Source organism: Harpia harpyja, unplaced genomic scaffold, assembly GCF_026419915.1.
Source record: "Harpia harpyja isolate bHarHar1 unplaced genomic scaffold, bHarHar1 primary haplotype scaffold_47a, whole genome shotgun sequence".
Lineage (NCBI taxonomy): Eukaryota > Metazoa > Chordata > Aves > Accipitriformes > Accipitridae > Harpia > Harpia harpyja.
In genome coordinates, this window is record NW_026293404.1 from 1,289,165 (window position 1) to 1,314,000 (window position 24,836).

The 24,836-nt window shown below is 40.1% G+C and overlaps 1 protein-coding gene across 1 annotated transcript; it reads right to left on the reverse strand.

Moving 5' to 3' along the window:
• Window positions 1–7,277: 7,277 nt before the first annotated feature.
• LOC128138471 (poly(A) polymerase gamma-like) lies at window positions 7,278–21,934 on the reverse strand. Its single transcript, XM_052779723.1, is given in 17 exon segments — window positions 7,278–8,406; window positions 9,289–9,527; window positions 9,604–9,712; window positions 10,610–10,777; window positions 10,867–10,976; window positions 13,269–13,378; window positions 15,656–15,709; window positions 16,116–16,200; window positions 16,519–16,639; window positions 16,725–16,797; window positions 16,954–17,089; window positions 17,721–17,810; window positions 18,460–18,571; window positions 19,646–19,699; window positions 20,934–20,988; window positions 20,990–21,033; window positions 21,860–21,934. Coding segments are annotated over 17 exon segments (1,740 nt in total). The 3' UTR covers window positions 7,278–8,301.
• Window positions 21,935–24,836: the final 2,902 nt, after the last annotated feature.

The following is a 24,836-nucleotide window of genomic DNA, read 5'->3' on the forward strand; positions in this document are numbered from 1 at the left end:
AAAGCACAGATCCCCAGTGCTGTTGTTCCTGTGAATAGGCTGCCAAGGGAAGGTGAAGGCCATCAACAGCTTTCAGGGCTTACTTTTCCTTACCCTTTGAAGGACAACTTCAGTGGCTTCCAGGAAAGAAGCTCTTGTGTACCATTAATCAAGTAGTTCTCATAGGGTGAGACAGGCAACTGCTCGTCAAAGTTTTCCATTGCGCTAACCGCACGAATTGAAGCTAGGCATTACAGGCTCCAATATCAATAGAGTAGGAAGTAAGGAGGGGAGGGTGTGTTGGGGGACTTGTAATAAGCTGCCTGATTACTGTTCTACTGGCTTTACTCCTGGCCATGACAACAGTTTGTCCTTTCAGGGCCTTGATGGCACTCCTGCAGGGATGATGCGTAATACAGTTGGGTTTGCTGCTGTCTTCATAAAATGCCCCCTCGTGGCCACTACAACGATATCCTGAAAGAGCGTGCAAACTATTGCCTTCCCATTAAGTCTCACTACATCTGCTTGTAACTGCTTCTCATCTCGTGGTTTCATGCTTCTTCCAGTGCAAGAGGTTGAAGAATTTCATGCATGAAGCAGAGAGCTTTAGTCTCTGTGGTATCTTGAGCTCCCTTCTCCAAGAAAAGTAGCCAAAAATAGCTGACTGTGCCTTTTCCAGGAGTTCCCATTAAAAGGAAACCTGCAAAAATAAAGATCTGCATAACAGAAAATAGACTGAGACCAAAGTTCCCAGATGAATTTGCAAAGTACTTCTGTGAATCTGCATAATCACTTGCTTTAAAAAAAAAAAAAAAAAGAAAAAAAGCCAAATCTATACTTCTACTTAAAGTTTGTAACTTTTAAAAAATTAACACAGCTGTTTCAGGTTTTGGTACTGCCTCCTCTTACCCTGTAAGAGAAAAAAACAATGAGTAAACCAATTCAGATTTATTACCACTTGAAAGCTTTGGAGATACTAGAGACTCACAGTTCATTAAGTAAGTGAGCTGTTCCCAATGGCACAGATGCTGCGTAGTCCAGTAAGAAGTGTATTCTGTAGCTGGCTGATTCCAGGAGACTGAAACATGGTAATGGCAAAGAGACTTGCCTAAAGGACAACTAACTACTACACTTAATTAATATTCATTACGGTCCACACCAACCTATAAACAGTCTGAAGAGAGACTGTTGCAATTCAGAAATTGGTACTGAGACCTGATTCACTTCCGGATACCTTTACTGCTGCCAGTCTGTCAAACTTATCTGGCCTGCCAAGCGAGACTATAGGTCCCAGGAGGAAGGTCTTGCTGCAAGAAAGGCTTTAATTCCAGCTTTCTTTACAGATCGTGATCAGCTTGCTGACAGATGCGGTCTTGTAAATTGGTGGTGCTACCCAGTTTCACCAACTTTACCGGTTCTCTTACTCTGTTTTTAGACTGCTAGGGCTTTGGGGCAATTTGGGGGGATTTATCATCCTGCCTCCACAGCACAACAGGGTGGTCCAAGACTACAGCTCCTTGGCTGTATGGCAACCCCATGGTCAATCTGATCTCCTACATGCTTAGGCAACTACATGTGAAATGATCTACATATTGTTACACAGTCTCTCTACTTCACAACAAGCATATATTGTGTTTACTCTATCATACTCAGCAATCAGCGCTACAGGCCAGGAACTGTTCTTTTGTTTCACAGTGATTCATCCAGTGGTACACTGATTTCTTTTCAGGGTCCCTGAGCTCTGTCATGCTACTGCTACTAATTCTTTTTCTCCAACAGTGGGCCGTGACAATGCTCTCAGGGTGCAAAAAGCCCATTAAGAAGTAAACCTGAAGTAATTACAATGTTTCTTAAAAAATCCATGGAATTTAGTTGCTGGATTTTTTAAAACTAGAGTTTACATTCCTTTTACATATCTTAGTTACACATGGTATTGTTTCTGCTTCCTGAATATGCATCTTCAAGCTTCAGTGTCAACATAAATACTGGTACAGCTATGCACTTATACGAATATTTGCAGAAGCAAAAGTGCTATGACCTACGTCACAAAAAACTCTGTGGTGGCAGGTGACCCAGTTACTACAGACTTGGTCAGTTCAGGACTTCACACTTGGAACACAGTTAAAGCCTTATTTGCAAAACAGCACTGCCGTAACTGGTCAAGTGGAAACCATGTGACCTGGCATGTTTTCAATTGTAATGTAGACAGAACTTTTCATTTACATAGCCTAGGACTAACATCTACTTCTGTTCTGATGCCAGAGGACACCAGAAATGTAGGAAGTGAAAAAAGAAAGGCAGCCACTGGGATAGTTTACTCAGACTATTACTGTCTCATCGTTACTATCCCTGCTTGAAAGAATGTTTACTAGTGCCCTTAGAAGAAGAATGGAAAAATAAAATTAAATACATAGCTGAATGGAACCACAGAATAAATTATATTTAGCATAGCAGTTACAGTTTCTCCCAGACTATATGTATTATGAATGACCTATATTTGTGTGGTCAACTACCCTGCCTCATAAACATCCCTGTAATTAATTTGAAAGAACAAAAACCAGGGGTAAATAAATGTAGTGTTATTTCTGCTCCCTTTAACAGAGTGTTTGGCTCCTTAGCTATATACAGACAGTTGATTCACCACAGCTGATGAAGCAGGACTCTCCAGCCAGGGATGAAGGTGATGGCAAGAACCTCCTAAAGTGATAAAAAAAAAAACAAACCCCAAACCACAAAACCCGATTATGGTTTATGAAAACAATAAAGAGCAGAGTAGCTACTGCTTAACAGACTAAAGGTGGGTTTTTTTCCCCTCGCCTTAACAGCGACTATGGCCACTCTATTCTCTAGCAATCCTGTCCAGTTCTCTCTCTTTTGCAATATCCTTCTGTCTGTAAGCCTCTAACCCACAATTCTTTCAACTTTTGCAACAGACACTGGCTGTCTTCCAACCCAGAGCTTTCTAATGCAGTGTGCATAGCAGTGTTTTATGAACAGAAGTTTGGTTTCTTCATAAATGCCTGTTCTGGCTCAGTAGGACGGAGGGGAGCCAGAATTCTCTGTGGCTCCCTTTACAAGAGTGTCTCCATCTTTGCTCACAATATGCTCAAGCAGCAGAGACTGATCAACAGCTTTATTCAAGAAATTGAGGAAGATGCACACTCCTAAAGCTGGAGAGAAGGGGTATGTCAACTTCCCTCAACTGAGTGTTTCTTCCACTTTTATTTGAGGGGCTTTAAGCAACTTATTAAGCAATAGCACATTCTTAGGCCCTGGAAACACGCTCATTGTACTTTTCCACTGCATTGAATAAGCTCTGATTACAGGAATACGTTTATTAAATTTGGGGGCATGCAATAATACATTCATAGCAACACAGTACAGTTAAGAGCCAAAAACCCAATCACGCACCTCTCTTACAGGCAAAGCTTCCACTTGGGTTGACTGGAATTTTGTCTGAGTGATAAGAATACGCAGCCCAGTAAACATAACATTCATTTAAGTATTGTAAGGAAGATGGCTACCAGCAACTTGCTGTAAACTTTACCATTCATTCAGAAAGATACAACATACCAGTTCACATACATAACATTCATAACTCAATCGATGCAACTCGGTAGCTACAACCCTTTCCTAAATATAAGGATTTGGCTTCTACTGAAGCCAAGAGTAATTTTTGACAGTGAATCTAAAGGGGGATAACTTTGGGCCTAAAATGCATGATAATAAAAAAAGTCTGATATCATGGCTGTGAGTTGGAGGCAAACCCATGGCAACACCAAGGTCCTGTGCTGCTCAGTCTTGCAGTACTTAACACACATCTTAGGGATTCATGTTTCACCGAGCCACAGACCCTCTCCAAGTCATGCAGTTCAACATTATTTTGTGATACCTAAGGCCTTTGTGGCTTCAATGCATGGCGTTAAGCATGGAGCCTCCTACGCTGAAATGGTATCACAGGATATCCAGTTTTTCATAACAGTTGACATGATACTTTTGCAAAGATTTACTCAATCACTTAAGAGCTACATTCAACTTTCACATAGAAACTCCAGTTAGATGCTGCAGCAACTGTTCAGCAGCAGCAGAAGGCATCTCTAGCAAAGTGTCTAAGCAAGAATCTCAATGAAGACTATGTAAAAAGCCATCTACAATTTGGACAGTTAGAACTCCAGCATTTTTGCCTTTTTCTTTTTTTTTTTTTTTTAAGGACATACACTTACCATCCATTCATTTTCTGTAGACACTAGTAGTAACTCCTTAGAAACTATGTCACTTTTTTTTTTTTTTTTTTAATACAATTCTACTATCAGGAATTATTTGCATTTCTCCTTACCAATCTCACCCACGCCCACAATGGTAAGATTTAAGAACTTACCCATCAGCACTTAGTAAGATGTTAACTTGGATCTGACAGTCCTACGGCACTGCACGTTGTGCTAAAATTCTCAGCAAGACATTTTTGTGGAGAACCAAAAATAAGCAAGAAACAAATTTGTGATTATTTTTTTCTGCTTAAGAAGGTAATCAAGGTCTGAAAGGAAAAGTTGTTTTTTGCAAGCTTATAAAAAAGCTACAGGAAAGAGTAGTGGGCTATCACATACGTAGTGGCTTAAAAATCAGCAGCTGGTTTCAGTTATAGTCTCTGGAGATAGTTACAACAGTCCTTAGCTGGATACAGTAACTATTCTGTACTGGGAATCCCCATTGCATTCCTTTACTAGATGGAGTAATGCCTAGGACCAGACTCTTCATAAGAAGCGGCATGAGGTAATGACAAAAATACATCTAGGAGTTTTCGCAGCTTATGTCACTAAGGGTTACGTAAGGCAGTATTAATAAGTCTGCTCCCTCCTGAAGTCAAAGTCAAGATTACCAGTTTCAAGATACTTTTTTTTTTGCCCTTGGCTTCTTACTCATTAAGGCAAAAAGTATTCTATTACTTGCTCTCTAGTTTCTACAGGGACATCCACTGCAAGAGCAGAAGTGGAGGTGACTTCATATTAACCATTTCTTTGCTTAGACCTAACAAGTGAAACCACAGGAGACATTAATTCCTGCAATGGAATGTCTTGCTCAAAGTTACTAACCATACAGAATTTCAATACAGAGCTGCTCCTCTTTAAGGAGATTGATCATGCATCCTTTACCCCTTCCACCTGGACCTCCAAGCCGCACACACCGCAACCAGCTAAGAAAGCAGATAGAAAACAGCAAAGTTTGCAGGAAGTCTGGTATCAAAGAGCCTCCCTCACCGAGTCTTTATGCATGAGTAACTTTTCTTTCAATCACTTTGACAGAGGACTGTCATAAACAAAGGAAAATATTTCAGTTGAATGTTGCAGTTTGAACTGTATTTGAACCAGCTGTAATCTAATCTGCATAGTCCTGGGGCAGTATCGAACTTCTGCAATAGCCAGGGAAACTCCAGAACAGTGACGTCACTCTGCACTGGGCCAAGCGTTGAGTCAGGGTATATTAAGGTGAAGCGTGTAATCTCACTTACGCTGGATCAAGTCTGGGAAAGTAGTAACCTAACTTCTTCCTAAACTTCTTCTTAACACCCTAAGTGAGGGGGAAAAAAAAAAAGTAAGAGCAATTACAAGATAATTCTGCAAAGCAAGAGTTAAAAAAAAAAATCCGTGTAAAGGCACATACTTTGATATCAATTAGCTAGGTTAGTTTGAGACTAGTTGCATAAATGCATGTGCTGACCTAGAGGTTAAGGGCAAAACAGCCTGTGGCAGTACATCCCGCCCCCCCCATCCTGCCAGCAGGAAACGAAACTTCCCCAGGAAGGGGAAGGAAACCCTGGAGGCTGCAGGTTGAAATTTGAACTGGCCAATCGAGATGCGCCAGGTACACCGAGGTGACCCTCCTAGCCAATAGAATTAAATGACCACAGGTCAGATTCGACAGGGGTATAAACGGGGTCCCGCTGGAGGACATGTTGGCAGTCCTCCTCGGAGCAGCGGGTCTGCAGTCGGGGACTCCCCCTTGGGTCGGGGCACCGCCCGAGGTAACTCCTCGAGGGAGAGAGCCCTCAGCTTTTTGGTGAGTGAGACGCGCATTTTGAGCCATCACTTTAAATCTTGGGGATTCCTAAGTCGGCCGTGTAGTATTAATTCTCTTTACATCATTGAGCCTGTGGTTTTATAAAATGTTACCGGACTTCTAACTAACTTTTGCTGAAGAATAAATCTGAGTTTTAACACCTGTTGGATTTGGTTAGTCGTGCATCCGTAACATTTTGGCGTAGTCGGCAGGATGGTGTTAATAGAGGAATTATTACGGAGGCACGGCTGCTGCCCTTTTCCCCCAGAGCTAGAATGGGCGAAGGAAAAGTGGTCCGACCCGGCACCGGTCGTGGAGAGAGTAGCATGGTAATATTACAGGGTTGTAGACTATTAAAAACCACTTACTTTTCATATTTGCTTTGCTGCTTATCTTATCACCTACTTCAGCTTTAATTCCTTCAAATTCATGATGGATTTTTATTTACACAGGTGCTGAAGTTGTATACATACTGTAGCTAGTACACAGACTTGACAGTATTTAAATACCATGATTTTAACACAGGTCACAAAACCAAGGTAACCATTTTATAAACTCAAGGTGGAGCTCTGCTAAAAGCCACTTAAGTAACAGGGGTTCTGTTTCCTAATTTTAACCTGTGAGGAAACCTAAGCCTTGCACTCTTTAAGTTTTGGGGGGTTTGGAGTGGAGAAGGAAGAATAAGACCTCTCAAACCCACTAAGGCAAATTTTCTAAGAGATGAATTGCACTTGAAGCAAGCTGGAAACCAGAGGTAATAAGGAAAAAAGTAAGTATATTGTCATAGTCATGCTTTCTCCACAAGTTTGGAATACTAGCAGTAGGGGGAATGCTAGAGAATGAAGACCTTACAAGATAGCTACATGCCTCTTTGGTCTTGTCACTAGGGTTTTAGGTGGATGCTTAAGATGATCAGAGCTCAGAACTGCTGTTTAAGCCAAGCAACTAATTTTAAAAGAATTCAGGGGTATCTGTTGTCCGCACAGCAAACTGGGACTTCAGCTGTCAATGCAGTTTGCAAGCTGCGCTATTCAGAGGGTGTTAATTCAAAACCTGGAAATACTAGAAGCAGGAAAACGGTGTTCCTAGTCTCCTCAAATTTACTCTACCATGACACTATCATGTTGTAGAAGATATTTTTTGTGGCCCTGCCCCCCCCCACCTTACATTTGGTTTTGTTGTTTGGTGTTTTTAAGCAGATCCCATGTGAATTAAAAAAAAAAAAAAAAGACTGAAGATTTTAAATTTCTCTTTGGAAGACAGTATTTTACAGTACATACAAAAATACTCTGGAAAAATGTACAACTTCATTTACAAAAACACCAAGTTATAAAGAAATTACAATAGACAGATAGCATAACATTTGTTTCATATGATCAGAATTTCTCCCCACCCCTCAAAAAACCCTAACGCACTTAACTGGGTAAGCAGTGTTATCAGTTCACAGAACTGGACCTTCAGACTACAAGTTTTCATGTAACCATGTAGAACAGCTTTCAGGGTTTATCTGAAACCAATTTCTGCATGCCAACTGCTTTCAAGACTGTACCTTGCAAGTGGGTAGCAGTGTCACAACAGCCTTGGCTATTGCAATGTTTAAGTTACATCTTCAGCTGTGTGTTCTGAGTTTAGCTTTACTACCCAGTGACAACAAAGAAACCCCTCAAGTCTCATGCTGCAGCAGTCTTAAGACAAAAATCAGATACAATGGCATGGGACATGTCTATCATCTCCATACCTTGGTAGCATCCTCTGCTGCAGTTTCTTCAATATTTAAATTATTTATGGGCCTCCGTGGGAGGCAATACTTGGGTAGTGCATGGCTGTGTTAGGCAGTGGAAAGCTACTAGCTGAGGAAGCTGAGCACCATTGTGATACATGCACAGGAGTGTATGTGCCCAACAGGAAAATAATTTAAGATAAGAATAATATATGCACATGCACTAGGAAAGCACAAATGAATACAAGCACGCTCATACACACTTGAAACCACAATGTGGTTGCAGTGACTAGTTAACCTGTTTACATACATTCTGAATCCAAGTCACAGGACAGGTTGGTTTTTGTGGCTTTTTCAAAAGCTGTTTCAGCTAGTGACAGGTAAGACTTTTAAAAAGACTAATAAGGATAACTCTTACAAGAATATATTTGGGAAATGAAGACTGAAATAAGTTAAACTAAAAAGCATATTTTTGTTTACATCAACAAATGCGTACAGTATTTATGTGAGGTAGTCTAGGCACTAGAACAGTCCATTCAGCTTTCCAGTTAGTCCACTGAGTAAAACCCCTTCAAAATTACATTGTCTGTAGATCTGCTGCTGACATCTTCTGGATTGCCACCATCTTTGAATGCTGAATCCTGGCCAGTTAACTAGAAGAACAGAATACACAGACTCAAAATAATTGCTATACCAAAATTACCTTCATATTTGAGTACAGCTTCCAGTCAACACTTTAAATGTATTAGTGGCCATTCTTAAAGCAACATTTAGACAAGACTACCATTACCGCACAGGAATCTCAAGCCTCGCAAAAAGTCTTACTACCTAAATCTGTACTTGAAAGGTTCAATAGTAGGTAACAGTTCTGCAAGTTGATTCTTTACAAGTGTTAAAATTGAGTTTTTTCTAGTTGTTCTTTGCCTCTGCCTCAAATCAAGCCACACGAACAGCTATTTAAGGAGAGTTACGTACAGCAATAAAACAAATCAAGCATTAACCTAAAGCTTCCACAAAAACAAGATTTAACAAGCAACTCCACACTCTGATTTCAGCAGTGGACAACCTATTGAGTAGGCTGCTGATTCCTAAAGCAGCAAAACTATCAATAGGCATTCAAAAATCATCTGCCAGAACAAGATTAGCTCATACTTTTACATTTATAAGATTCATATCCTCTTCATTTTGAGATAATTTTTTTTTTAATTAAGAACTGCTTCCAAATAAGCCAGTTCATTCAGCAATTGGTCAGTGCAGTAATATATACAAGTACAGTAGTATTTAGAGACCCTGCCACCAGACCAGAAACAGTCAAGTGCCAGATCTTGGAAAAAAAAAAATTGTTTAATAGCTCTACAGTATATTCAAGACAATTTCTCACATCTACATCCTAGTAAAATTACCATTATGCTTAAATTTAGATTCCTGAATCCACTGGGGATGTATATATGCATTTCTTCTCAGTTACGTCATTCATTGTACATCAATAATTAATTCTACTTCAAACCCTCCCTGGCCTAGCCCTCCTTCCTTACCTTTTCTCTGTCTACTGGTTTTTGGGGGCATTCTTCTGATGTAGGTGAATGAGGTCCTTCAGTGGTCGGTGAATAAGGTCGTTTAGGTGCAGCATTCTTAGGATCTGTAATCAGAGTCCCACTTAATTCACGCTGTCCTTGGACAAAATGTGCTCTGAGTTGAGAAATTGTGTTATGTCCTGGAATGGTGCAACCAACTGGAGGTCCCAATGTTCTTATTGCAACTGTAGCCTCCACTTCTGCAGGAGACACCGAGCTTTTAGAGTTCAGCCATGAAATTAAAGACTGCATTCCACCCACTACTTCAATACATACTTGAATCAGTAACAGGAATGGAGAGTCCGTTAGACACTGATGGCACAACTACACGAGGTATCTTCTCTCTGTTGTTAGTACCATTAGATTTCTGATACACGGCATTTCTGTAAAAATCAGATGCTAGAGTTATAAAATGCTAGTTTGTAAATACTATACATTTCATTTCCAGAAAGTCCATGCAAGACAAGTGTCTATCTTAGGTCGTTGTCACAGCTCTACAAAACAACAAACTCCCAGGCAATCTAGCATGAGATCTTCATTTTGCTGAACTTCAGACCGCAGATTTAAACTTAAGCATTTTCTTCAGTGAGTCTCTATGTACTTGTACTGTTTTCCAGCTTAGTATATCCAGCACTCTGTAGCACTTTTCATGAATGTACCTCCTCTACCCATACAGGCATTCAATTTTATTTTTTTTAATGCTACTCCTACAGTACCAAACGGTCTGAACACAGCAAGCATTACACATTTGGTAGTCTTGGGCTATTACTCTCAAGATTTCATATTCCTCCTGTGCTGAAGTAGCTTGTAAACAGACTTCCCAGGAAATGACAGACACTTTTACTGCCTGAGTTCTCATACTGCTGCACCAAGTCTAGCGTTTCTGTGATCAAGATCAGCACTTCATTAGAAAATAATACTGCTTGGCAGTAACCATACTTTTTGTTAGAAAGAACAGTTACCTACATATAAAACATTCTGGCTTCAAGTTACACACTAACCCAAGGGGATCTATATTCAAGACCAAATAATTTCTCTGGTATCAAGTTCTCCTTTCTTCCTACATGTGTTCATGTACATTAAATTAATTTTTTCAAGGATTTCTTTAACCTGTCTTCCCCCATGTGCCCAAAGGAGATGCCAGCTTTGTTCCTGAAGCCATTAGAGCCCTCCACGTGCTTATGAACAACATAGATTCAAACAAGAAATCCTGGACCTCATTCACATTGTGAGTCAGTTAAAAAGCAGCTTCTTCACAGTTTTAAGGGTATGGTGCTAAGCTTTCTCTCTCTGCTGTAGAAGTGTCCAATTTAGAAACCTTATGTAACGAAGAGGAATTATCTGGTGTTCTGGAGTCCACGTCTCTGCAACTGTCCAAACGGCTTCCATCTGAAGAAGTCCTTTTGCACTGAAGCCCATGAGCATTTTGACTAGTACATGGCATGCTTTGCTGAAACAACAACAACAAAATAATGACGTCTTCAAGTAATTATTAAAGCAAAAGAAAATATTGCCAGAAGAGCCAAATGTTTATTATACCTTTTTTCTTTTCTGTAACAAAAAATAGTGGAGATGCTTTCTCTTCACATGAGCTGCCTCAATCTTCATACCTTCCTTTAGCACATTGAGGTGGTTAGCCTGGCTGTAAACTAACAGGAAATTTAGTGTTGTAGCTTAGTGGGAATGTTTGCATTAGGTATTTGTCAAAGTTACATATGGTTTCTTTAGAAACAGCAAGCCTTTAAGTCTGTCCAGCCCAAACAAAGAACAAGAAGTTGCCTCAAGATGAACGTGACCTAAGATGCCCATTTCATATCCAGTACAGACCAGATACATAACAGCTATTTAAGTTCAAATATGCATTTATGTGCTCAGTTACAGCTGTGGTTTGCAAATCATGCAGCTCACATCTGAGCTGATTTTTAACCTGAAGGAGATAATACTCCTTAACCCTTAGTTTTCTGTTTGAAAATAGATCTAGACAACTTTCTGAATCAACCCAAATGTGCACAGCTGATGAGAGACCAGACACCTTACTCAAGATTCAGACTAATTTTTTTTTATTTGATATTTACAGCAGTGATTGTGGGTTTTTTCGTAACAGTTCTGTAATATCATATAACTTTCCAGTAATTTAGGTGTTAAAATTCTATCTGTCCAAGAAAGACTGGATTTTAGGGACATCTGACTTATCAGAACCACTACAATTTAAACCAGTTTTTCTTAACTGCCTGCAAACAACCTTTTATGCAACTTAAAAATGCTATACTAGCACAGCAGTTATTACAGAATTAAGTCAAATTTAGATAAGTTTAACAAGCCTATCGTGATCATAACTGGAAAGTCAGCTTACTAACATACAGAGTGGGAATCAAAGTAAGGACATGCAACAAAACCAAAAAGGCTTAGAAGTCTTTCTACAGGAGACCTAGAAGTGAAACAAAAGCACAAATATGAACATTCATGCTAATATGAACAGTTGCTTCAAAGTAAATTCAATAATGTTTTTATGTAAAAGTGAGATAAAGTTCATTTAACAAAAGCCTTCCAAACAGTGAGCCTTTTACTCTTGAGCCCATCAACTTGAAGTTAATCTTTGCCCTCTCAAAATATTCTCTCAAAGTCAAGGCATATGATAAAAGCTTTCTTGCACATAAGTACTGGTCACTCCCACATTTGCCAAAGGATATCACACCTCTCAAGAAATACCTTTTCTGTTCAATCTCTCTGGATTCAAACCCTATATCTGAAACATAGTATGGGCTGTGTTTCACTAAACTAAGAGCACACAGCTATGCTAATAAAGTTTGTGCATAGAAATACAGGATTTAACATTAGTTCTAGCCTCTTAGCAGTACATAAACCTTGTTGACATAATTTACATTTGCCACAACATTGAAACACAGCGCCACTGGATCTAACGTACAAGACAAGCATCAGTTCAGAGAAGAGTGCAAGTCTGAGAAAGTCACCCCACCTGGCCTGAAACTCAGACAAGAGTTTTGATGCCTTTTTACTGTGCTTTTCTCATATCCCAAAGCATGAGCTAAAAAGAAGGTCAGCTTTTACTGCATTTACTCATGTTGTCTGAGCAACACAACACACAGCTCACGCTGGTACCATGGAGAAATGTTTGTTTGCACTGATGAAGAGTTTAAAGGAGTCCACTGTTTAGAACTTTTTGTCCAAACACACTTGTCACTTCAGAAGAGTAACCTGATTTCCTTAGTTCGTCATTATGATAGCTAGGCATGAGCCTGACAGCACACATGCACTTCTGAAAGGCACAAGAGCAGTCAGCTTGGGAAGAAGTAAACAGATTGTGGAAAAGACCTATGCTTTCAAAGAACTCCTCACCCCCAAACCCCTTTATTCTAGCATTATCTAACAACACTTGCAATATTACTTTATTTCTACATCTATCAAAAGTAATAATGGAAGATGAACATGAAGCTTTACATGCAAGACTGCGTGTCGTTACAATGTGACCACTCACTGCTTTTCAAAGTTCTGGGATGGTATCATACACAAACTGTTATTTTGGAAAAAATACTCTCAAGAGGCACCAACAACTTATTTTAGAGTCTGATACAGTTAGCTCCCACTTTCAAAGTTCAGCAACTGACAGCTGGACATCTCCTGGCTTCACATCTGACTGTCCACCACATGAATCGCAGTTCCTTTCTGAGTGTTTACGATGATCTGCAGAGCTGTTATTTCACATGTGGTATATGGTATAGGACTGTAGTACACACTTTTGTTTCAAGATGGACTTACTTTGCCAAAGTGTCAAAATAGTATGTTTTTAAGGCTAATCTTCTATGTGTCATGCTCTATAGAAATATCTAATAGCTAATACCAGCACAATTCACTTTGTGAAGCAACTTGCACTAGAATAAAAAAATGAAACCCTACGAGACTAGAGCAAAATATAGGCTTACCTGTATCTTTGAACGACCATATAACGTACGTTAAATCAATGTTAACACTTTCTGCATTTTCCACTTTCCTAAATACGATTCCAAGAAACCACATTGACACATATCCACTCCTAAAAAGACAGATTCACAAATCTATCATTTATGCACAGATGCCAGTTATTTGGATGCTAGTATCTACTCTCAAGAAGGGATTAAGCAAAACAGTTTAGTTGTACGCAGCAGTTAAAGATTAGAGTCAGCCCATACTTAAGTTCTCCGAGAACTCCCCCCTGAAGTTCTCCCTTCTTTAAAAAGATCCCACATGGTCAGAACCTTGCCTGTCAGACCTCGTACCTACAAAACAGCAGGTACGTAGCTGAACATCTCTCACAGATAAGCTGAGGTGAATAAATATAAACAAGGTAGAATACATTGGCCAAACTGGCTTTCAGAAAAGTAATGAAACCCACTGTTTACAAGCTCTTGGTTGCCAGGGAAAGACTGTGGCTTTACATGTGCAATAGATATAAATTCATTCCTCTCCAAGTTTCCAACCAGCACACAAATTTTAGATTCGACAAGGCCAATCCTAATAAGAACAAGAGACATTTACTCATTTTAACCGTATCCAGCACAGTAGTTATATACCTTTTTACAATACAATGCTAATACAAAAATGCTAACCAGTCAGTAAGTAGTAAGTTTCATTCAGCTGAGCAGATACTAGATATTTATATCACACACACTGTAGTTTGAGATGTTTCCAGTGACATTTGAGCTTTAAAGTTTCCAAAGACAGAGGTACATAAGTTTAACTTGTACTCTTAACAGGTCAGATACAACACCTCAACATATAGCCTATGATGAAAATATCAACAAGAAGCAGATTCCCAGCACCTCTGGCTGCATTTTGAAGTGCAGCAAAACTCCTTTTTACCCCAAAGATCAAGGAGAAGAACAGTTTAGAAAAGGCTCAAGCACAGCTGTTCAGTTACACCTGAGTAAAGATGCAATTCTTCCTGCAGATTTATCTGTGAAAAGAGTTTACCCTTTTCCAGCCAAACTGAAAAATATAGTTCCTTTAATAAACAACTTACCTAGTCAACGCAGTCTCATCAGAAACTTACCCAAGAAATGTATCATGACCACAAAGGCTCTTCATATAAATGAAGTACTGGCATTTTACCCTTTTACCTAAAATGCTGCTAGCTTTGAAAGCAGTCAGAGCTCTGCACGTTCTTCAAAAACATCTTATGTTGATGAACAACAGAGATGTGCCATCTATTCCCAAATCCATTCAAGAGTTGGTGAACTAAACTTGTTCTTACAGCAAACTGAAGCAAGTTTATCTTCTGCTTTTCATTTTCCCAGATGCAAAACTAAACCCCATTTGCTGCCATTTCTGTCACTGCAAAAACATCAGCTTTTACTGGAGCCAGAACTTTCCTCATCTTTATTCTGAGATACAACAAGCTTTGTGCACTTAAAAACATTTCACAGTAAAAACTATTTGGCTCTAAGCCCTCTGCCCATAACTCCTTGTTGTACACCTAACTGCGACTAACATCAAGCTGTAGCTGATACGATTTTTAAGTGAACACATTAAAAAGTTCAGGTAAAAGATACTACCTATTAGAGCTATTTTTAAACATGAAATAAGATGTCTTTTAGAGGTAGCACAAGAATTAAATTATTTGCCTTAAAGCGCAAGCCAAACTTTGAAGTATAACCAAGGTGCCCTCAGAACAGGGTTCTACTACACAGAGCTATTTTGCTTGCTTACTTGAGCAAAGCAGGCAAAGTACTCATTTCTTAAGAGTGAGAACACCACACACATCACAGTACCTTAATTCCTCACCGTTTCCCCTTATTTCAAGATTCACAGTTAGTCAGCCCATTCACATAGGTTAAACAAGTTATTATTGGCATATATCCCTTGAGACATTGACAAATATCATGTCATAAGCAGTCATTTTCTCTAACTACAATTGAAGTGGATCTCACATTACGTTTCACAAAGTAGATCAGCACTCCTGCAATTTACCTATTGACTACCAAGTGTGCTGAAATGATAATTTTCAGCACTAAACATAAGATGCCTGAGCACACTACTAGATTAAAACTTAGTAAATACTATTTATCAGCATTCAGATGCTCTGTGCAGACGGTCAGGTTTCACCCAGATTAAACAGCCTTGTTTCACTTCACTGGAGAAATGTAGGCTCTGGAATAGGCTGACTACGTAACCAGAGCAACTTAGCACCGAGTGCAAAGTAGTCTTAAATTAAATATTACATCCAGTAAAAAAGTTATGAAACCAAGTCTTCAAAGGCTCTACAACAGTGGTCTTCAAAGTGGGGCTGTGTGTGTCAATTATGTATCGAACCCACATTCGAAGCAAGACTTACCACTCTAAGTGATGCTCTTCAGTAGAGGCACTAGCAGTCAGCACAATATAATGTCTAGAAGAAAAGAAAAATTAATATCCTAGCTCAGGACTTTATATTCCTTCAAGTGAAACCAAAACTGCCTTAAATGTATTGAATATGTCTTCCGGACAAGACAGATTATATCCTGCATTCAGCACAGTATTAACTGAAGAAACGCTGATTACATCCTTCTGAATTGCATTCTGCTACATTCTAAGTATCAGAGTTGATTTTTTTTAAATAAAAGCAGTGTCAGTGGCATAACACATACAGTTTTTCTATCTTCCCTATACTTATCCTTACCAAAATTCATATGACTACCTCCAGTTTCTGAAAAACAAACATCAATGCCATCTTCTATTTAGACTGCAAGCTAAAACTCACTATGCTAACCAGTAAGTAAATAATTTCAAGTTCAGATAACAGATTTCATACATACTTGTATTTCTGAAAGAAGTTCAGTGGTTCAAAGAGCTTTGACCAGTCTGATTTTCCTTGGAGAATCTCATTTGTAACCGCAGGACCTACAAGTAAGGTTCAAAACCTTATTACCATTTTTTTTTTTGAGACTAGCAGAGCATGATATAAACTTTATCTTATAAAGGTTTTGAACAGTAATTGACAGATCAAAAAGCAGGAATTCCCTTGACACAACGCAGGTCTACTACAACAGTTCATTGTAAAACCGGTCCCTTATTGCCTGCAACAGGTATACTTCCCAGAGAACTCTTCTGCCTAAAAGGGCGGAACACCTTGCGGAATATAACCAATTCAGATAATGTGGTTTCATATAGCAAGAATTATATTTTTTATTCAGTTAATAAGCATGGAAAGAACTTCACCATGTTTGAGCTCCTCTACCATTACCGCTCACGTTGATGTAGATACGTTGTACGTAGAGTTCTGCTGTGGATAGGCTCGGGTGATGATAGGCATTACATGATATCGGTTTGACGGGTTCACCTATGGTGTTAAAACAATTGTGCTCAGCACCAGCAGCTTAGGTTAGAAGAAAGTTTAAAGGCTTCTGAATTCAATGTCTACATACCCTAGGGTCCCATACTGGTAAATTAAGATTGCTCTCTTCATGTTGTTTCAGCAATACAGGTTTTGGCCACTCCCTATATAAGAAAAGCCAATAACTAACTGTCCATTTAGAACTCTGTCATGCAATTCAGGGTAGGATTGAATGTTGTTGGTGTAAATCTTATACAAAGAACTACCTCAAAAAGTGTAACTACTTTCTGCAAATTAAAATAGTCATAAATAGCTCTTACCGTTTTGAAAAAAACAAGAACTTGTTAACCAGAGTAGAAGCCAAAGCGTTTGGATAGAGCTGACACGTTCTTGCTACTAGCACGGCCCAGAAAACCCCACCAAGAAATCCCAGCATATTGGAGTAAATGCCACATCCTACAATGGATACACTGTCGTTAGCCTGTAGTCTTTCAATACCCAAGTATATTCCTTCAAATTTTCTGTACCAACTTCACAATCTATAGAATACCTAGTACACTTCAGTCTCAAAGTCAGTTATTTTCGCAGTGCAACGAGGCCAAAATTGTTGGTCCTTATAGGGATGAGAAGAAGAATCGTTACCACACCACTTCCCAAAATACTGCTACTCTGAAATTTGCCTACACTGCTACAGCTACTGCTTCACTCCAACTTCCCTTAAGAAAAAGGTTCTGCCATTCTTCTAGCACTTGCTCTAGTCACATGTGCAAACGGTATTTTCTTATTCCTTATGTATCAAGCTTTTATACTTCACTTGGCATTTTTATCCTTTGTAGTCAGGTTCCTGATAAGCCATGCAGCGCCTTGTCTCATAGGCACTCCCCTCTTCTCCCCACTCTACCCCCATTAAAAAACACACAGAATCTACCCCATGGACAGGCCTTGAATCTAAACTAAAAAACAGTTTTTAAACTAAAACCTGTTATTTAAACAGCTATCCAAAGCTGAAGTACTTCTAATGCTATTATTTTTTCAGCATGAGGCGCCTCTGAAAAGTTTAGAGATCACAAACAATCACATTACTCACGTTTTGCCCCCAGTTTAATTGCACAGAGCGTGAGCCAGAAGTTCTCTTTATTTGGCACTAGGTGTAGTATTTCATCAGTAACTCTGCAACCTGTAAGAAAAAAAGTTGAAGTACAGAACTTCCTAGTAACAGGTACAAGTCGGTTTTATGCTATACTGGATCAATAGCTTACAGTTTATCCTTCAAGTCTATGAAAACAAGTTTGGATTACTTGCTTTGTACTACCTTAAAAATTAGAGATTACACATAACATTCAGTATCACGTCAGGTAACTGGTGCCCTCAACAGCTTTTTCATACTTCAGACTACAGCCAACAATTTTCAATAAGGTCCTTCTACAGGATTCCGAAAGCTACGTTTCTTTTGACAGCCAGGAACAATTAAACCAGTCAGTGTTAAACAGTGAGCAAGTCAGGCTTCAAGTATTTAATTCTTTTTTTTTTTTTTTTAATGAACTACCACACATTCTTCTCTATCAAGTGCTCTACCTATTCATCTAAAGCAGTTTCTGTGGCAAACTGGAACAATGCACACACCCCAATCAAAGAAACATGAAACACAGGTCTATCTAAACACACAATTTGAAACATCTAAATTTAAGCTCACTTGCCACCTCCTCAGATCTCAAGTATACAGGGGATCAGTTTCTGTGTCTTGTACAGAAACTTGGGTTGTGTAATGTGCATTCCATACCAATTTTAGTAACATTTTCTTTTTAAAGATGTGTAAATATGCTTACCATTTAAGCTCCGTATACATATTATATCCAGGCTTCTGAGATGTGAGTCATCTCTGAGATCAAGATTACCAGAAACAGTTGGCACAGACAGTCTTGCAAACACGAGATCAATCTTAAGAGGAAAAAAGTGCCAACCGTTAGAATGCCGCGCAGTTTGCAAACAGCACACTAGAGGGGGACAGTTAGTCAAGTCTAAAAAGAGTGGTTAACATTTGTATTTAGAATTATGTGACTATAGAAACATCTCCCAAGAGATTTATTGGCCAGAAGACTCAATAAAATTTCTAGAGGTTCCATATTTTATGTACAAAACCGTCATTGCATCACCCCTTTCTTTTTAAGCTAGAGAAAGGAAGAGGGTTTTTTAAGTTGAAAAAGATTACTCTAGACTTAGAATTTGAATTAAAAGGGAATTTAAAATTAATCATAGAATGAAGACATAAGTTCTATCACCTCAACTATACTTCAGCAAAGGAGAGAGCATTTTCTTTGTGCACTAAGCCCTTTTGATCCCGAAGTATCTGGTTTTTAGTACAGTCTGAGGCAAGAAAATTATTCTGTGAATGTCTGCACCAGATAAAAGCCACAAAAAGGTAATTGAATAAATGTCTTCATGATAGTGATACCAAGCAGTAACTTGCTTAGGTACTACAGCATGCAGGTCTTTATACATTGTATAAGAGGTATCCAAGATAGCAGGATTGCTGCAGCTGACAAACCTAGGCAGGAGTCAAATGAGTACTTTTACTTTCCATTTTCCAGATTGTTTGTCCCACAACCACTTCATTTTGGATTTGCAGCAAAACATTTAGTCTGCTCACATGATTCATACAGTGAACTACACTGTACACATCCCTCTGTAGATACCTAGCTTGTCAGAGCTAAGAAGAGTTAGCAAGGATACTGCCTCTGCTCCCACTCTGCACAATCCTAGAGATAAGTGCTATTCAAGCAGGCCACCCTGGTCTACAGCACAGGTTTAGAAAAAGACGTCCCTGACGCTCCCATGCCTGCCAGGCTTCCTAGGAGCTTATTTTCCTATAAGCTCCCATTCTACTGCAATGTCTTCTCCTGGGATAGGTTGTGGTCCAAAACAGCACAGTCACAGGTCCCTGGAAAAGTTATCCTATTCCAAAGCAAGAAAAAAATTTACTCACTTAAAGAAAAAAAAAAATGAAATGCTTACCTCTATGCCATCAAACTCAAACTTGACAACTGGTACATATGCATCTTCAACTGCCTGTAAAGGAGAGGATAACTGTGTAAGAAAACATGTTTTGCTACTTTATGTTTCTCCTAAACTACGATCAAATGCAGAATTTACACTGCTAACTACTCAGTATAAAGACTGAGCTGCTTCCAAACCAAAAAAACTGTTAATAAGCTGCAAGCAGTATAGCACTAACACGGTACTAATACTAGCTTTAAGAAGTTATTTAGCCAAGAGATTCAGAGGCTGATCATGTATTGTAATGAACAAACAGTGCACAATGAGCCATCAGTATCAGACCTTGTAAGGTACTTACCTTGGTGGTGAGGAAGAAAAGCAAGAGATTTCCATAGCTATCTTACTACGGTTAACATCCAGAGAAATTTAGAAAATTCTGTCCACATTTGACAGCATGCACTAGCCTCCTGTATTTTTATTTTCTGCCATGCCTGAGATGCTATCGGCTACCTTATGGAACAGTTTTCAATTTTGCAGACCCCTTGTTAGAACTGTGCCACAGCCCGCTGAGTCTGTTTTCAGGTGACAGTCATCTAAATGAAGGCTCATTAGCTATGCATATGAAGTCTTTCAAAATGTCTGCACAAGGAAGACTAGGCTGAGAGAAACACTTCTCAGGAGTTTGGTTTTATACGCAAGGCACACAACATAGGCACCTGAGGGTGATTTTACAAGACAGTTTTGCATGTTCGCAGCACAGCTCCTATTAACTTTATGTAAAGCTGACTGTGTATCTCTTCTACAAAGTCTCAGGCTGAGTAGCCAGAGAAGAACATGACCAGAGAAGAATGAATTAGAGGTCCTAAAGTACATCCAGAGGAACACCACGGCAAACGTACTGACAGAAACCTTTCCACATCACATTCAACTTCCTTAGTTCTCAGGCTGACCCTTCCTCTTCCTGCATGCAATTACCTTCTTGCCAAGCCCCTTACTACATCCAAGATTAAAGCAAGGCTCCTAGGGACAACCTTGCTTTTTGATACTATAGCTGACTCATTCCCAAACCATGGGTATGGGAGAAGTGAACCACAAAGATTCTTATGTGATGTACAGTCATTGGGGAAGGGAACCAAAAGCTTGACTTCAACATTTTCATGCTGCGTAAACAGTATTTTAGAAGGTGCTCAGAAACAATTCCATTGTTAATTTTGCTTTGTAAGACAATCACTACCAATATGAGTCTTTAACATGAATATTCTTATTGTAGGAGTTGCACAATCTATCAAGGAGAGAGCTTATTCACTCTTAGATTTTTTATTTCCTCTTGATGTTTTAGTTTTTCAAAGAACGACTGAAAGATCCGATCTTTCTACATGTCTAGGAGCAACACAAACAGCATCTATGTCAGCACCTGCAAAGAGATTCCATTTCTTCTGTTACTGTTGGAAGACACTTTCAAACATTAGAACTCTGACCAGGCAACACTGTTTATCATGGGGAGGAGCAATACAGCTGAAAAACTGTAAAGAAAACCATGTAACAGCAACACAGGATTCTGGCTGTGATGTGTGTTACTTCATGAAAAATTACTTGAAATAAAAACTGATGGTTGGTGGGAGCTGTGCATAGTAACATGTAGCTGGAGTAGGTTCAGAATACTTTAACCAGGGAATCAGAAAGCTATTTTAAACATTGGCATAAATAATACAGATTGTAATTCAAAAGCAGAGCACAAAAAAGAAATCTCCTAAGGGAAGATGCACAATGGCTTCTTTCATATGCACGGTATTTCTTTTTGTGGAGGTGAGGAAGGCTGAAAACCACAGAAGACAGCCAGGAAGAGCAGAAAATTCACTGCAGTAAATACACAAATTGCAAAGCATGTTCTAGCTTGACCTCACACATATTTTAAAACAAATACTTCAGAGTGTGCAGTGTCTATAGCGTTGGTTTCTCTTTGTTGGCTCATATTCTACACTGGATTAGCAGAGGAGAGAAAAAAACCTACTTGAATATACAAAAATATTTTCTTATGACTAAAGATCACAGCTATTGCCATCTTCCATACCTGCCTCAACTCTGACCTCTAAACCACAGTGCCCTTCTTATGCCAGCAACTCAGCCATCTTTTCCAGACGCAGGAGCACGTCCCCACAATCCCCCGGAGACCTGCATCTCTATCAAAAGGCATTTGGAGCTAAAAGATGAATTGGCTGGCACGGGTCTCACCCTGTCCAGCAGCCCAGTGGCTCGGGCACTGGCTGCACTCAGTCCCTCCTCACTCAGATTTGCAGTTAGAGCCATGGCTCTCTCACCGACCAAGTGCAAGGCTGAGCTCGAGGTTGCAGGCATCCTGAGGACAGAATCTCCCTTTCACAGTGGGTGACCCACCTTCTGTCAACCTGGAGTCGTATTGGGACAATTAATGGGCCAGAGAGAGACAGAGAAAGGAGCTATGATGTGCCTGCTGGGAACTGGGCTTCAAACCCCCAATACAACAGTTCCTAAACTATACAAAGTGGAACAGCTTCCCTGGGAGCAGGCTCCCTGCAGCCCCTCAGCCTGCCCAGCCGCCTGCTACTAGGGCACTATTCGCCTTTGTGCTAAAGTCCATCCTCCAAAAGAGGCAAACAGATCTAAACAGAACTTTCTTTTCCCTTCACTGAACTAAAGAACAGGGATCTCCTTTTATTTTTTATTTCCTCCTATCTGAGGAAGGAGGTAAGTACCTAACTGCAGAAGATTTGTGCCCAAGACCCTGAACTGCCGGTGGCCTGTGCTGCCAGCCCAGAGGTGAGCAGTTGATTATTTAGGACAGATGGGATTCAGGCTTTCGCCTTTTACTTGCCCATTCCTCCTTTGTAACTTGCAGGCTTCTTTTTTGGATCTTTGATTTTCGCTGTGACGTCCAGGCGCTTGCTGCAGCCTGAGAGTCTTCTGGACAAAACGAGATGCATGTCTGGAGAGGCCACAGCCCAACCACTAACTGCCTACATCTCTACTAAGCAACATCGACAATAATTTTTTAGAAGGGGGTGGATCCAAACTAAAAAAATTGCACTATGCTCATAATTTTTACCTAACTTTTTAAGCATCTTTTGCTCCAAATATTTATATTCTGATTATAATCCAGTATTATTTCTCAGAAGTTATAGAGCACTTTTTTCACTTGAGTGCAATTTAGTTAGCTTATGTCCTAAAAATACTTCATTCCTGATGGCTAACAAAATGCACAGTGCAAAATGAGATACAGAATCTCCCTGTGCAATGCTAGGCACCTTGGGCAGTGGACCTCAGAAACAGGACAGAGAGTGCCTAAGCTTATCAGGGATGAACAGAAGAGGAAAAGGCATCTAAGCAGACCTACTCGAAGATCCAAGCGTGATCTTCAAACACAAACTTTCTTCTGCAACTGAATGTCTAAGACTGAATTTCCTTTCTGTTTTAAATAAATAAATAAATGAATGAATGAATGAATGAATGAATAAATAAATAAATAAATAAATAAGACTGTACTTGGCTTCAATAAGGACTAACAGCAGAGTTGTCAGAGACCTGATGAGGAACACAGGAGGCTGGGGTGTGATTCATCTGACTAAACGTGGATGTCTCTAATGTAGACGCCCATGGCCGAGCCAAACTTGGTCCCATTTTTAGGCAACACAGAGTTAAGTCAGTATAACCAGTGAGTTCAAGGGACTGTTTATCTTATCCTAAAGTAAATACTTATATATTTGGTCAGAAAGACCGCGCATTAGATTCACTGATTTTATTCACTATATCTCCTTTAAAATAAAACAGGACCTCATGCCAGTTGTGCAGGCAGAGACGATTACAACTGCATTACAGGTATACAGTTGAGGTCAGACAAATTACAGTCCACCTCTGCTCCATCCAGGTTGGCTCAAGACCGGGAATTTACATCTCCCTCACCTCCAAAACAGCTCCCGTAACCCCCAGAAGAGTGGAAATGACAGATTCACCTGTTAAAGCTCCTCCACTTCCTATTGACGTGCGGAAACAGACTCCACCATCAGTGAGATTGTAAAGTAGGTATGTTCATTCAGCGCTGGGCAGCAGGGCGTAGTCCCACCAAAGTCGTGCGCGCCTGACTCGGCAGTTCGCTTCAAGTTTATACAGTCAAGTGTTACATATTCACAATACGCCTATACATATGCATAGCCTGTCCCCGCTTCATATTAAAATGAGTTCCGAGAGGTCATTTCCATAGTCTCCTCTCAACTGCGCTTGCGCAGTGCCTCCTTAGGGTGGTCATCTGGTGGTCGCAGAGATGAAGATAGACGACTCCTCTTCGTCACCGCTAGTAACCTCTTTTCTTGCGCAGGCTCAGTGGTTTCTTGGTATTCACCCAAGCCGCAAGACCAGTCTTGGCTGGCTCTTGGGGCCTGCTCCTGCTTCTTATCAGGAACTGTCTCTGCCTCATTGGCTGGTTCTTGGGGCCAGCTCTTCTTATCAAAGACTGTCTCTGCCTCAGCTAATTTCAACAATGTAAGCGCTAAACATCATCTTTCATCCCCCTTTATTATATCTACTGAGATTCTTTTGACTCCCCTTGTCTCACTATGAGCAATGACACCAGTCACTGGACCAGAGACAGAGAGCCAGTCCCCACCCACAGCCCACAGCTCCTGAAGGTCATCTCAGGAGATCTGCAGATTCCAACTTTACCTCTTCTCAAGCCCAAATGCCGAGGGATTTATGCCACACAGAGGAGCTCCAACAGGATCTACTGGCTGCGCTGGGTCCATCGACCCAACTGGGAGGGACCATTCAAAAACTGCCACAGGGACCCCGACATTCCGAAGCATGCGGGGCGGGCTGGGCTATGCAAATGACGGAGCCCCCAACAGTTGCTTCCACCCCACCAGACCTCACAGCACCGACTGCTACAAGACACCAAACCTTCGCGGGGTGATGCCCCTCCACGCTCAACTCGAGGACACAAGCTTTGAGGGTGGCATGGGCTTGAACCCGGACATGGCATCCTCGCTCCTGGAGGGTGAGACGGGCATGTTCATCTCCCTCCGAAAGAGGAGAAAATAACATCAGAAACTCTCAACCGGAAACAACAATAGCTTGAACTCGCTGAAACCTGACACAGAAGATGTTTCTATGAACTTCTCATCCTAGTTTTTAACAACCAAAACACTTTAGTACACTTTAGTAGTACGCTTTAGACAACCAT